This window comes from Leptodactylus fuscus, unplaced genomic scaffold, assembly GCF_031893055.1.
Source record: "Leptodactylus fuscus isolate aLepFus1 unplaced genomic scaffold, aLepFus1.hap2 HAP2_SCAFFOLD_346, whole genome shotgun sequence".
Taxonomy (NCBI): Eukaryota; Metazoa; Chordata; class Amphibia; order Anura; family Leptodactylidae; genus Leptodactylus; species Leptodactylus fuscus.
Window position 1 is genome coordinate 3,632 of NW_027440369.1, and position 16,094 is coordinate 19,725.

General features: G+C 43.6%; 1 protein-coding gene across 2 annotated transcripts in view; it reads left to right on the forward strand.

Moving 5' to 3' along the window:
• Positions 1-1,490: 1,490 nt before the first annotated feature.
• LOC142187953 (IQ motif and SEC7 domain-containing protein 2-like) overlaps positions 1,491-16,094 on the forward strand; it is a 28,940-nt gene continuing 14,336 nt past the window's right edge. The window contains exons 1-4 of one of the 2 annotated variants that reach the window (XM_075261746.1): positions 1,491-1,678; positions 4,805-5,075; positions 5,449-5,835; positions 10,095-10,972. In XM_075261746.1, the coding sequence (XP_075117847.1) occupies positions 1,620-1,678; positions 4,805-5,075; positions 5,449-5,835; positions 10,095-10,972 (1,595 nt within the window). In that variant the 5' untranslated portion in view covers positions 1,491-1,619. The remainder of the gene's footprint in view (positions 1,679-4,804; positions 5,076-5,448; positions 5,836-10,094; positions 10,973-16,094) is intronic. The other variant, XM_075261744.1, reaches the window with a different exon arrangement.

The following is a 16,094-nucleotide window of genomic DNA, read 5'->3' on the forward strand; positions in this document are numbered from 1 at the left end:
AAGCTCGACCTTTGTTCAGGGGGCCCTCTGTGTAATAACTCTTTCCATATTGTCTGCAGGACACCTGCTGTATATTTCATGTAGTACCTGTATTAGGATTGCACATAGTTCTGAAGATTCTCAGCTATGCCTGGTATTCTTAGGATAATGTCTGTGGTGACACACGTATATGACGGGACTAGTGCATCCAGGTTACCGCTATCAATACATGCCGTCCCTATTCTCTTTTTGATTTACAAGTTGCCTGGAAGGGGAACAGGTTTGTGCGGTTCTCAGGGAGATTAGTGAGGAATGTCGCGGAGATGTAATATACAAGAGATAAGGTCCACCCAGGCTGGATATATAGCAGGTATTACCTGCTCGGACACTTAGTGTCTGATCCAAGTAAAGTGGCTCTGTCCCATAACTAGTGCATTGACCTCCATGGGAACTCTGATGGCTTGGAAGATTGGAAGTAGTTTCTATTGGTAGTCTAAAATCTCTAGCTCTTTCTAGAGTCCTCCAATCTGAACTGTCTTCTATTAGCATAGTCCATGCATTGTAGAACCTGTTAAGATGGAAGAGAGTTTAGTTCTTCCGCCCATAGTAAAGTCATGTGCAGGATTCTGTCATCTGTTTTCTCTATGGGTTCCCCTTTAGGGGTATGTTCACACAAGATACATACTCTGCGAAGCTCTCATTTAATATCCACTGCATATCTGATATGAATCCACCAAATGCCACGGTTTCAGTTGCAGATTTCTTTGTGCTGTTGCTGTGGTTTTGTCACAGCTTTACCATATTTCTTGGAATGGATGAAATCTGAAGCATAGACCTAGGCTTAGACTTATTTCCTCCAGGGGGGATAGATGCTGTACTTAAGGGTTCTGGATTAGTTCTGACCCCAGGACACTCCATCAGAACCAGCACCTGGGTCACTCCACCTTCTCCCTCTTCTCATATTCTTGAGATGCTGGTTCACATTGCATGACGGGGGTTGCGACCAGCACAGACACCAGCTTTTGCACTGAGGTCCAGGAACGTCCTGTTAGACTTTGTTAGCTTAGATACACAGCTATTGTAGCAGAGCTGAGTTTGTCATATGAGAAAACTCCTTGTAATACTACAATGTATTGTATTATTGGACTGCAGGTATACCAGATGTATTATAATGAATACATGACAAACCCGCCTCTGCTACATTTCATGTTTCAGTATGCCATAATCTTTATTTACTTGGTGTCTCATACATTAAATATGTCAGGCATCTCCATGTGTGCGGCTTAGGAGGGTAAGAGCAGGTTAAGTCATTGACTCTCTTGCCACAGGCTCCGCAGCGTTACCTGGAAGTGCCCTGTGGGATTTCTGTTGTGTACCTATTTGTCAGTGACTGAGAAGAATAGGGCTTAATTATAGGAGCTGGTGGGGGTGAAGGCTTGTGCTAAGGCTGCAGGTAGGAGGGGCAGATCTAGGTGTTGCCTTTAGCTCCATAGTGATGGGTTTTTGGATTTCCGGCACAAACAGCCTTTGCAGGATAATCCCTTGCAGAGTATGCTGAGGTTTCTTCGTCACCCTCTTCCGTACGTGACCATCTTGCACTGTGAAGTTGATGGATGTAGCCTGACATCTCCGTCAAGAAAATGAGGAAGAAAAGAGGGGGAAAGCCACCTCGCCTCCCCGCCCGGGCTGCACTTTACATGTGAGTGCAGAATATGGTAGCTATCTGCTTGGTGGTGACAACCCCTGTCATGTGCATTACCTGCGACGGGGTGTTTTACAAGATGTAAGGGAGATGTGAAGGTCAGATTCTTCACGTGACATGTTTGTCGTGTAAATGAACACCTGCGATCTTCTTCTTTTCACAGTAAACTGAGCATTAAATTGCCTGCGTAGTTATCCATCCAGTCTACTGCCTGATACGTAATAGAAAGCTGTGTATTTGACTCTGGATGAGCAGTGCTCTTGGATTTAGGGATGGCCATGCAGGCAATACCTGGGTCATAGGTGGTCTTCTCGCAGGAGTTGATGGTGTTTGTGATGTTCTGAGAAGTCAGAATTCTGAGTTTATGAATCTGTAAAAGCTTCGGTCAACAAAGACCTTCAAGCCATGAAAATGTGATCTTAGTTGCAGAATATGACTAACCATATAGGGGGCGCTGTGCTGTAGAATGGCTATTATGTGGTACCTATTGGATCTGTGAGCTCTGATGGCGGATAGTGGAATATAGAGGTTGTCTGAGCTTGTGTGGGAGGAGGACACCTCCGGACCTATGCTTTTTGACTTTGGTGGTCTTTTGAACCAGATGGGATTGAGATTTGTGAAGATCCTTTGTGATCAAAAGAAATCCAAACTGGTTAGATAAAGTGATTGCAAGGAAAGGGAGGTGTCTGCCCGTGGAGAGGCAAAGTTCATCTGATAAGCATAGGTGTCACAGTGTACCTGTGAAATACACTGATAATATCTCCATGTACCTTGTCCAACCTCTTCGCTTTAGTATGTACTTACGAGTAACTATATACTTTATGCATGCTCATATATATATATATATATATATATATATATATATATATATATATATGTATGTTATTTATGTGCTATCTGATGCTGCGTATTAGGGGGGTTTTATTTGCCATGACTAAGTTTTGCACCCATATTGTGCTGCCTGCTTACTATTGCTGCACCTTTTTAGTGTATGTTGTGCTACTATTACTGGCTGACTGTTGATTCAAATACTGTTGCTGTTGTTGAACAACCGTATTTTCCCCTCTGGCTGTCTGCTACTTCCATTAGTATGTACAATTTCTGGCTGACTGTATTTTTGCTCATGCTGTCAGTATGTACAATCTCTGGCTGACTGTAATCCCGCTCCTACTGTCAGTATGTACAATCCCTGGTTGACTGTATTTCTGCTCATGCTGTCAATATGTACAATCCCTGGCTGATTGTATTCCTCTCCTGCTGTCAGTATGTACAATCTCTGGCTGACTGTATTTCTGTTCCTACTATTAGTATGTACAATCCCTGGCTGACTGTATTCCTGCTCCTGCTGTCAGTATGTACAACCTCTGACTGTGTTTCTTCTCCTACTGTCAGTATATACAATCCCTGGCTGAATGTATTCCTCTCCTGCTGTCAGTATGTACAATCTCTGGCTGACTGTAGTCCTGCTCCTACTCTCAGTATGTACAATCTGACTGTATTCCTCTTCTGCTGTCAGAATGTACAATCCCTGGCTGACCGTATTCCTCTCCTACTCTCAGTCTGTACAATTTCTGGCTGATTGTATTCCTGCTCCTACTGTCAGTATGTACAATCTCTGACTGTATTCCTCTCCTACTGTCAGTATGTACAATACCTGGCTGACTGTATTCCTCTCCTACTCTCAGTATGTACAATACCTGTCTGACTGTATTCCTCTCCTACGCTCAGTATGTACAATGCCTGGCTGACTGTATTCCTCTCCTACTGTCAGTATATACAATACCTGGCTGACTGTACCACGTGAGGTCTCTTACCCTCTGATAGCTTGTGCTGTCTTTATAACCTCATAAGTTCCTGGGCCCCAGTGCAAAACTTACAATGGACCTTTGCCTAGAATAGTGATAATATTTGGCAGAGAGACCTTTGGGTTCCCTCAGGGCTCAGTAGCAACTGCTACCTCTTCACCCCTTATAGCTACACCCCCGGCTGTGTCTTGTGTACTGTATTTCTCCCATTTTAGCTACAATCTGGGGCCTCTCTCTGTCAGACTGTTATTTTCCTGCTTATGCCTGTATGTGCTGCCTGTGTATATTGTTCCCGCCATTGCTACGTGCCCCTTCACTTATGATGCTTATAGTATACAGTCTGGGTTGGGCTATGTTTATATGTGTTAGATTTGCAGTATTTTACTACTAGATCTGAAACCGAGATTTCTGCCATGGTTTGCAGCAGCCCGGTGTAAGGATTAGCCCCATTATTTTTAGTGGGGCTACTCTTTGGCATTTCCAAATCTGCCTGAATAATTTCCATTGCATAGGATTATGGTTGCGGAAATCCAATTTACAAGCATGGGCTGCAGATCATTGTTGGAATTTGGTGCACAATAAGCACCAACATCCTTGTCAAATGTAACACATGTGAACACCCCGTTTATTTATTTATTTTTTGCTTGTTCCATATGCCTCCTCAGGCTGGCTTCACATCTGCGATGGAGTCTTCAAACTGACCAAAAGTGACCGCCGAAAAATGCTGGACAAAATAGTCCGACAAGTCCGACTTTTTTTGTCCGGCGGTTACATCAGATACTTGACGGAGCCCATTAAAGTTAATGGGGTCCACCAGGCACTGTTGTCTGCTATATTAGCTTTACGCTTGTCCGTTGTTTTGGTCCTCCGATGGATCAGAACAATAGATAGACCAACGCCAGTGTGAACCTACAGTCAGCATGATTTCTGACTGTATTTTTTTTGCCTCGCTTGTGCAGTCCTTTGTATGTACCCCATCTGGCTGACTGTTTTACCATCTCTACCAGTATGTACCCTGAAGTTACGTTGAGCATGTACAGTCCTTCATGGACATTGTATTGTGCTTTCACTTAGTAGTCAGTAGCTGTGCACATTGGCTGACTGTATGACTGTGGTTTTCCTTGTACGCCTGTAGTCGCCTGTCTTTGACAGTATGCTACCCACCAAGTTCAGCTTTGTATTCCTATGTGCTAGAATTGCTATTTTTGGGAACGTTAACTCTCGCTCTGCTTGTTTGCACGTTTATTTTACCCTTCGCTTTTTCTATTTGCGGTCACGTTCCTTTGCCCTTGGTTATTACCATTGTCTATCTCTTCAGCGTTGAAGGTGGTGACTCTCTTGGCAGCGAATCTGGAACAATTGTTGACAGTCCAGGGCAGCAGCCACCGTACCGTGGAGAGGTGAAAAGCGATCACTACGACTTGCCATCACCCACCCGTCACCCGTCTCACCCAGGACTCCAGTGGAGTCAAAGGGCCAGACTACAGCCTGCCAGCGTTGCCTTGCGCAAACAGGAGGAAGAAGAGAATAAAAGATCCAAAGCCTTGTCTGACAGCTATGAATTGTCTACCGACCTCCAGGACAAGAAGGTATCTACTGTGTTGAAACCCATATCAATTTTCCTGTCCATGCCTTCCCTTCTGTCTCACATCAAGGCTTGGTCTGTGATTTCCGTCTTTCTCCCTTGTCCTCCTGAGAAGTGGTTTTCAAACGTGTCTTCGTATATAACTGGGTCTAGTAATGTCCGACCAGTCACTGACTCAATTTTCAGGGTATGAGGGCTATTAAAAAGAAAATCTCTGACAAGTTTGAAAGCTTTTCTCATTTCTGAAGTTTCTGCTATTTTCCTGCCCCATATGTTCCTTCTAACCTCCTGTCTCTTATGTTTGTTTGTTTTTTTTACCCCGTATTGTGTCCTCTGGCCCTCTCTTACACACACACTCTACCTGTCTCCTGATGTAGGTGGAAATGCTGGAGAGGAAGTACGGGGGCTATTTCCTCAGCCGGCGAGCAGCTCGCACCATCCAGACCGCATTCAGACAATATCGCATGAATAAGAACTTTGAACGTCTACGCAGCTCTGCTTCTGAGAGCCGCATGTCCCGTCGGATCATCCTATCCAACATGCGCATGCAGTACTCCTTTGAGGAGTACGACAAGACCCACAACGCCCCATACTTCCAGGGCAAACCTGTATCATTGGACGAAGGGGTAGCTGCATGCCGTGGGCAGGGGGAGCGAGGTCTTCAGTATGGGGGTTCCTGCAGCGGGATTGACGGTGATTCTATCAACACCTCGGGGGAGTTTTCCAATGAGATCACAGAGCTGGAGGATTCCTTCTCCAAACAGGTGAGGCGCTATAAGGATGAGTATTCTTCTCAGGAACAGGAGACCAGAATAAAGAGGACATCCTAGTCTTGTATTTTTTGTAATGTTGTATTAAAGAGCCATTCTGTGGCTCTCATGTCATACAGTTAAAGTGGAACCACCATCTACACATGCAAGGGCAGCCATTTTGTTCAGGCAAGTCATGGTCACAAGATAGCAGTGACATCATTGAGGCTTGATCTATCCGGAGCCTCATTAAAGGAGTTCTCCAGCTATAGGAAAGTGTCTTAAAATGGTGTAAAATAACAAAGGAGCAATAACTTTCCACTTCCCTGCTGCTCTGATGCAGATACTCTCTTGGTCCTCCCAATCTCTGTTCTTTCTGCTCCAGTGTCAACACAACACGTCCCCATTGCAACCAATCATTGACTGCATTATAGCATCAATATGTCCTCCTCCAGTGATTAGTCGCAGTGGCCATGCGTATTGTCGACGCATCATCACCGAAATCTGTGGGGACCTTACACCATTTTTAGTTGGAGAGCGCTTTAATATTACCAGCTCCGGTAAACACTCATTGGTATGACTGCCTCCCGTATGTATAAGTGATGGATCAGCTTTAATATGTATATTCCTATTGTGTTCTCTCTCCTAGCTGTGTCATAGTGCACTATATAGCTACCTTTGTCTTCCTCCTGCTATATTTCTGTGAGTCCCCCTACCCAGCTACCCTTTTTTGTGTTATTGCACTTGCAGAAATTAACATGCCAATATATTGTTGCCTCTGAACTTTCCGAGTCCTCCTGACCACACGAGTGGACGACATGACTAGGTCTTGTAGGCTCCTATCCCAAATTCTATGTTGTCCTTTAACCCCTTGTATGTCCTGCCATGGTACAAGGTTTAATGGTGTTATCACCCGGCATCATTTTTCTCATAAAATAAAGAGCAACCCTACTACATAATGCACAGAAAACACAGCCAATGGCCGGGAGCTTCAGTGGTTAATATTAAATACCTAGAATTGCAATGGACAAGGTGATGATGAGGACACTGGCTCACCGCCAAGGAGGAAGAGAACGAGATACACAAGGATGGTAAAGCAGACGTCATTCCAGCTGCTGTGTCCCTAGGTTAAGCTTTGTAAGGATTTATGCATTTGCAGAGTCTGTTGGATCTCTTTTTCAGCCTATTATGAACTAAAGAGGACATAATAAGCAGAGGTGAACACCTTAAAGTGATTGTCCAGGTATACCCACCATCTGACATCAGTCATTAAGAACACCCGGTGGGTCAAGTACTAGTCCCATTAGAATAGGGCCTGTGCAATGAATGTATGGTTGCCTTTCTTGGACACTTGCGTCTTTCCATGGCCAAAGTCAGCATGCCTAGACAACCCCATTATTTGTATGACCGCATTCATGGCCACCCTAAAATAAAGCACCACCAGTAGACCTACCAGCCTGTAAAATACAGAGTAGTCATCAGTATGTTCACTGACCAACAAAAAGGTTTTCTCTTGGCTCAGAGGGTTAAGCTCACTTCAGAAACCACCCTTAGTAGGGACTTACATTTTAAGATCTCCAAAAGTAAAAATGGGTCCACAACAATGCTGATCTATATAAGGCAACATAATATAGCTCTAGGTCTTTACTGTAAGTTGCCAAACTACTAAAATAATAATAATAATTCTGTATCATGTGATCCAGAATACACTGGTCTCATAGCCAGGCTCTGGCTGTATTCATGAGCAAAGCAAGAATACACAGCAGTCTGTCAATTCACCATCCCATGGGGTGAGGTTGGATTTGGTGGGGTTAGACCTCTCTCTTGGAAACAGCCAGGCATTGAGACCTCTGTATTGTATTAGGATTGCTGGCAGCCAGACAGCACAATGTTTTTTTTCTGCCATATTGGTTACTATGGTTACTAACTGTATAGGCCTGTAGCTATAATATTTTACCAATATACAGTGTTGGCCAAAAGTATTGGCACCCCTGCCATTCTGTCAGATAATACTCGTGTTCTTCCAGAAAATGATTGCAATCACAAACTCTTTGGTATTAATATCTTCATTTATTTTCCTTGCAATGAAAAACACAAAAGAGAATGAAAAAAAAGTCAAATCATTGATCATTTTACACAAAACTCCAAAAATGGGCCGGACAAAAGTATTGGCCCCCTCAGCCTAATACTTGGTAGCACAACCTTTAGACACAATAACTGCGCACAACCGCTTCCGGTAACCAGCAATGAGTTTCTTACAAGGCTCTGCTGGAATTTTAGACCATTCTTCTTTGGCAAACTGCTCCAGGTCCCCCCTGAGATGTGAAGGGGGCCTTCTCCAAACTGACACCAAGAGATCTCTCCACAGGTGTTCTATGGGATTCAGGTCTGGACTCATTGCTGCCACTTTACAAGTCTCCAGTGCTTTCTCTCAAACCATTTTCTATTGCTTTTTGAAGTGTGTTTTGGGTCATTGTCCTGCTGGAAGACCCATGACCTCTGAGGGAGACCCAGCTTTCTCACACTGGGCCATACATTATGCTGCAAAATTTGTTGGTAGTCTTCAGACTTCATAATGCTATGCACACGGTCAAGCAGTCCAGTGCCAGAGGCAGCAAAGCAACCCAAAACATCAGGGAACCTCCGCCATGTTTGACTGTAGGGACCGTGTTCTTTTCTTTGAAGGCCTCTTTTTTTTTTGTCCTGTAAACTCTATGTTGATGCCTTTTCCGAAAAAGCTCTACTTTTGTCTCATCTGACCAGAGAACATTCTTCCAAAACGTTTTTGGCTTTCTCAGGTAAGTTTTGGCAAACTCCAGCCTGGCTTTTTTATGTCTCTGGGTAAGAAGTGGAGTCTTCCTGGGTATCCTACCATATAGTCCCTTTTCATTCAGACACCGACGGATAGTATGGGGTGACACTGTTGTACCCTCGGAGAGCAGGGCAGCTTGAACTTGTTTGGATGTTAGTCGAGGTTCTTTATCCACCATCCGCACAATCTTGCGTTGAAATCTCTTGTCAATTTTTCTTTTCCGTCCACATCTAGGGAGGTTAGCCACAGTGCCATGGGCTTTAAACTTCTTGATGACACTGCGCACGGTAGACACAGGAACATTCAGGTCTTTGGAGATGGTCTTGTAGCCTTGAGATTGCTCATGCTTCCTCACAATTTTGCTCCTCAAGTCCAGACAGTTCTTTGGTCTTCTTTCTTTTCTCCATGCTCAATGTGGTACACACAAGGACACAGGACAGAGGTTGAGTCAACTTTAATCCATTTCAACTGGCTGCAAGTGTGATTTAGTTATTGCCACCACCTGTTAGGTGCCTCAGGTAAGTAACAGGTGCTGTTAATTACACAAATTAGAGAAGCACCACATGATTTTTCAAACAGTGCCAATACTTTTGTCCACTCCTTTTTTATGTTTGCTGTGGAATTATATCCAATTTGGCTTTTTGATAATTCTTTTTGTGGTTTTCCATTGAAGACAAATTAAATGAAGATAATAATACCAAAGAATTTGTGCTTGCAATCATTTTCTGGAAGAAAATGAGTATTATCTGACAGAATTGCAGGGGTGCCAATACTTTTGGCCAACACTATATAGGGGATGCTGCTACTAGGGGGTGCATTACTGCATACGGCTTCCTTATTGAGTTCAGTGCAATAGTCCACATGCTGTAAGCATCGGCTGCCAGAATATGACATTATAAATCTGTCTGTGCTGTGGATTTGGAGCTTTGTATCAGAAGAAACAAATCTCCAGTCACTATAAAGATATAGGAAAACAATATCCAGTACAAAATTGTTAACCTAAAATAACATGGTCAAGGATGGACCTTGAGTACTCCATAGTATAGCCTAGAAGACTTATGACTGCCGACCTTCCAAGAAAATGAAGGCCTCTCTATAAAAGGCCAGCAATTGCATAAAGTGAAGTAAGAGAATATCTATAGGACATACTAAACATGATTGTAATAATCCAGTCGAGAACGACACTTCACATAGTTAAGTCTCATATAACACCGCCATAAATAGTCTGCACAGGTCATGCAAGTAGAAGTGTAAGGAGATCTTCTTAATTCTTTGCCAGAATCCTTCTTTCTTACACCGTAAACCAGTCTGTCCCTTAATAATAGTATAATCTTAAAGAGATTGTAGTGTATTTCTTATATCCTAGTAACATAATAGTCTATTCTAGAATTTCCTAATCTTTGCAACGTTACTCTGGTCATCCATTAGTTCCCTGGTATGACTTTCCACTTCTTCTTGTCAGGTAAAGTCTCTGGCCGAGTCAATAGATGACGCTCTAAGCTGCCGATCTATGCACTGCACCGATCCACGAGATGAAAAGGGAAGTTTGGAAAAAGGTGAAAGCAAAGAACAACATGGAGACAGCACGGCCACTTCGTTCAGTGACGTCACGCTTTACATGGATGAGGGAGTGCCAGTATCTCCCCTTTCTCTTGATAGACCTCCAAGCTCCGATCAGGACACTCCACAAGGAACTAGTTCTCGGCAAGAATATTGGGCCACTTCTTCCTCGCGGGAAGACAGCCGGGAGAATGGCAGCAGGCGGAGCACGCCATGCATGGAGTGCCGAGACTTTCGCATGAGAGGGGCTCATCTTCCTTTGCTCACTATTGAGCCCCCTAGTGACAGTTCTGTAGACCTGAGTGACAGGTCAGATCGAGGGTCTCTAAATAGGCAGGTTGTTTATGAACAAGAGAACTGCAGCCCACATGGGACTCTTAAACAAGCACCTCACAAAGGACCCGCTCGCTCCCCTCATCCGCATCGCCATTACCACCCGGACCCTCAGCCTCCCCCATCAGATTCTGGAGGTGGGAATAATGGTACACAGGTGGGAGTTGGAAGCGGCATGGGAGGGGTGCGGCATATTCATCATGGTAAACAGGAACTTGGGGAAAACTCTGATGGGGATAACGAAAGCCTAAATAGTACCACAAACTCCAATGAAACCATCAACTGCAGCTCAGGCTCCTCTTCCCGTGATAGCCTGCGGGAGCCTCCCAACACACTCTGTAAGCAGACGTACCAGAGGGAAACTAGGCACAGCTGGGACTCGCCCGCATTCAACAACGATGTGGTCCAGAGGAGACAGTACCGCATCGGCCTCAACCTCTTCAACAAGTAGGTGCCAATGGACACTTAAAAAGGACCCATCACTTCTTCTGACATGTCCATTTTAGTAAATAACTTTCCCCCTTCAAGTAACAGTTCCGGAGAATTTTTCTTATAAATCTGCATTGTTCCATTCCTCTGTTGCTCCTCCTTAATATTTATGTATAAAATTAGTAACTGGGTGTTACTAATCTTCTTGTCAAAGCGGCGTGTCCTACATAGTCTGCACTGATAGGACACTGTCCCCTGTGTAGGGGCACATCCCAAAGTACTATCACCCAATATTTAGTTTATTCATACATTTACAGGAGGAATAACATAGGAACAGCATCACTCAGTATTAGAAGAAAAATTGCGGCAGAATTATTTTGTGAGGAATATGAGTATTTAGTAACGCAGACCTGTCAGGAGCGGCGACAGATCCTCTGTAACTAGCTTCTTCCTAGATGTACATGGGACATGGATGATGACTGACTGTGTGACCAACAATCACAAGAGGGTTCCCATCCTGGTGCTGCTTCATGTTATTGCATACTTCTTGGGACTTCTCTTTGTCATAGTTTCCATCCATTATTGATCAGCTCATGGTGCCTGTAGAGATTAGGAGCCTTGTGCAAGTTGATGTAGTAATTGAGAATTTGGACAGGTCTCATTTTCCACATTCCTATGATCATCCATAAGGCCAACTTCTTTGATATACTGTGGTATGCTTGTGCCTAATAGACCATTTACATGGGCAGATAATCTCGCCAGAATGTGCACCAGTTGTTGATCTAGCAAGATAGTGAGTGCGGGTTTGCTACTATTCACATTGATCTATCATGACGTTTACCTTGGTCAGTGATTGTCAGTAGATGCGTGTATGAACATTTGGCCCATCACTAGCGCATGCAAGTGGTCCTTTAGTGACAGACCCACTGTGGGTGTACCAAGGGATTTGTATAACCATTTGTCTATTCCATTTATTACTTCAGGGTTCATTTTCATTACCTCTCACAGGAACATGTGGGGCCTACACTTCTTGGAGGTTTTTTGGGACTCAAATATTTATGACCAATTCCTAGGATAGGTCATCAATATGTGTTTGGTGGGAGGGCAGACACTTGGCCTGCTACAGATTATGTGCTTGAAGAGACTGCAGTGTTTGGGTGAGCATTGCGGCCTCTTCTCTCAATACCAAGCTCAGCACTGTATGTTGCATAAGGGACTATGCTTGGTGTTGCAACTCAGCCCCATTCACTTGAATGGGCTGAACTGTTGCTGTACTGTGTGACTGATGAACCTGATTTGCCTTTAACTAGACGTCCGCACCCCTGGCTGTTAGAGTGGAGTCGCCCTAATAGGTCCAGGTTTCTTTTGGAGACCACCACATCTACTAAATGAAGCTGTCGTGTATACCTGTAGTTCATAGCACATGTGTAAGGGATAGATTCTATTCCTGCTCCTGGTATCTGAAGTGATCGCCATGGATTATGATTGTGTTGCCATCTGCTGGTGGTACAAAATATCATAAGCTACTCTTCTAACACAACAGACCTTTGTTAGAATTGGTTTGTCAATGATATTTGGGTCTCTAAACACGGTGTCCCATATAGTGTCTTTGGGGGATCGGTGAAAGTTTAACTAAGAGGCGTTTACTGCGACCACCGTACGGTTTACTGTTGTGGTATCTCCTGGTTCAGAGACTAAGCCCTCAGTACCCCCGTCATCTTTATGTCCTCCCAGGATTTACTCCTTAAAATAACTATTCGTGGACAAATCTCACCATTGTGACTCTGTTTGCTATTTTTACATTGAGTTGTTTTTTTTTGCTTACTCATTGTAGGTTTGTTGCGATATAGAAACTGTCAACAAGGTTGTTAGTGGCTGTTGACAGATCTTGTCATGGCTTTAGTTTGATTCTAAGGTGCCCTTACACCTTTGGTAGCTATTTCTCATGACTATCCAGTGCACATGCACTTGGCTTATAGCGAGGGGAGTAAACTGCTGCAGACCCCTGAGGTGGAATTGGGAAGGGGGGTGCTGACCTCCATCATGGCTGATCCTTCTTTCTGCCAACATTACCTGTTGATGTGTTGTAAGCTCTGAAGCCAGTTTAAAGAAAATGTTGATAATGGTTTCCTGCCTGTGCGCCATTGTTTTAATTTCTGGCAGCCCAATGAATAAAGGCATATTGAAGAGGGCCGGTCACCACATCACATCAGTGACGCTAGCGGTGTACGTTCACAGTCACTGCCTTACTGATGCCAATGGTGGTTTTCCTTATACTTGTATGATCCTCCGATAGTAGCCAAGTCTGATTGGTGCCATGTCACCCAAGCCATTGGCTATAGGCATCAATAGCTGAACAACTAAATAATAAAAGATTATCTAATTATGGGTGCACAATACAGTATATAGTGGGATAGTTGGGTATATTGTGGGATAGGTGGGTATACAATAGTAAATTGTGGGATGGGTGGGTATACAGTGGTAAATTGTGGGATGGGTGGGTATACAGTGGTATATTGTGGGATAGGTAGGTATACAGTACAGATTTTATGGATAAACAATGCAGAGTTGTCAAATTAGTGGGTATACATAATACATAATGGGACAACAGAACCACTTTCTATTAGTTTTCTGTTAGGTAACAGCTGCAGTTCAGATGTAAGGATTATGTGCAGTGCGTACGTGTGCCAAGTATCTGACTACAGGGCTGCTACATCCGTCCTCCACCAGCGTGTGTGTTGTGCTGTCATCTCAGTCATCTGGCTCTTTTATAGGGTAGACACATATTTTTGGTATTTTTCTATTAGCTGTAAAATTTACCCACTGACTTTTATAAGTCATAGAGATGATATGTAGGTTACTGACAACTTGCTCATCCTTCCTGTAATAGTTTTATGACCATGTGTCAGATGTATAAGGTGATCTTATGTCTTAAGCGCAGGTACTTGAATCTTGACTCCACTGGTCAGGGACGTAGCTATAGGGGTTTCAGAGGTGGCAGGAGGAACCTGATAAGGTATCATTTTGTTAGAGCTCTGTTCACACCTAGATAGAGAAATATTGATGGGCATAGAATCCATCATATAGAGGAAACCAATAGCGCCAAATGATCGACTGGTCTATTAGCAATAATAGTTCTGCGGCACTTGGAGAGGAATAGGTTGGAGACCTCCCGAATTGTTGAGATTTTGCCATTTTTAGTCTTCCCTATACTGTCCTTGGTACTTGTGGTGTTCTGATGTGAGCGGGTGCCAGGTGCTGGATTTGCATGTGGCAGAAGGAAATGCATGAACAACCTGATGTCTTGACGGAAATAAGGCGGCTTCACATGACAGGACATTTGTGCAGAATTCATTAACATAATGGATTCCCTCAACAAAAATGTACAAGGAGCGAGTCAGTAATGCAGGGAGATCCTGAGTGTCATTGTCTCGATACAGTATGTTCACATGTCTGATTTAATCAGACACATTTTACAAGGGGATCTGACAGTAAATAGTAAACAGCCATATTATCTTTCAGTGGGTAACCCTCAGCTTTTTGTCCTATATACATAAGATAGTCTTCCAGTCCTGCCAAGATCCACAGTGTCAGACTGACGTTCCTTGGGTCCACCAGATAAAATGATTTATGGGACCCAACCTTCCCATATGTGGGTGTCTTGTGCTGGACCATTATTGTGCTAAGGCCTGGGCCTACCACGGGATCCTCTGATACTCTGCTGGGCCAGTCCAACACTAGGACCTTTACTTACCCAAAAGAAACTAAACAAGCAGCGAATCGGGCTGCACTAATGTACAGATACAGGGCCGCTTTATTCATAGGTGCACAGATACAGGTGTTATAATAACCATACCACATAGGCCACAGATAGAGGTCAAATAATATAGTGGGGCACGGGGCCGCTATTAGCTCCATGCTCCATTATTCAGCCTTTGGCTGATAATGTCTGTGGCAGGGAAGTGCAATGAGTTTTCTTTTTTTTGTTGTTGTTTTTTTAATGTAACTTTGGTGGCTGATGGGGGCAGGGGAATTTTAAATATGGGGAGTATTGGGGGGCCCATTTTCAAAAGTTTGCACAATCCCCCCCCCAATACATTAAAATGGCTCTCGTATATAACATTAAATAAAACTTATAGTCCATGTAATGCTTAGTATAGGCATGGAGGGGCCAGTACATGACATGGAATGGGTCAAGCAACGTAGCAGATAGATAGCCATGTACTATACTCTGCAATAATTATACCAGAGTGCTCCTTTACTTTATTGCACAATTTTTCTTGGCTTAATGTACCGTCATATTGTGACTCTTTTACCTGTCACGTTTTAATTGTGAGAATTACTGTCCCAGATCTAGACCTGCAGGGATACTGGGTCAATGGGACAATACAGTATATGTATAAGACCACTTTTATAGGGATGGTAGACCTACAATAGTCATATAAATGTGTGTGTATTAATTGTTATGGGCTATACAGAGACTATATGAGGCTGATTCATGGGACGTGGATATATAACTGGTCATAGATCATAAACCTGTCATATAAATGTGGCTTTATTAATTATCCAGGATGACAATTAGTCATTTTCGCTGTCACAATTATTTCTCGTGTTTTTGTTGTAAATGATTCTCCACCCTAAACGTTATAATCCGCCCACGTAGCGAAGTTAGCCGAGATAGAAACCTGGGGCCAAATTATGTATTTGCTTGCGATGTAATACTGTAGAACCCTGTATAAAATACCTTGTGCGGTACTAGTAAGTATATTGTTGTATCTAGCTGATCTACAAGTAATGTCAGAGGCATAACGGGAAGCTTCTGGGCACTAATGCCAAATCTCTACCATGCTCCTCGCTATAATGTATTGTTTATTGTACTGGTCTCCTCCTATTGGGAAGGGATGTCTTATCAGCCCCCTAAGGGTCCTGAGTCGGGTGCTGTGATGGACTTGCACCTCTGTTCTGTACATATACTGTCTATTGATTTCATTAAGAGCTGTGTAATACTTGATTTCCCCAGTGGTGGTGCTGTGTTGTTGCCAGGTTCACTGCTAGGTTTTTCATGGTTAGTCACACGGATCCCATCATCGGGGGCGTCTCCTTTTAAAGCTGTTTTTCTTGGGTCTCGATATTGATGGCC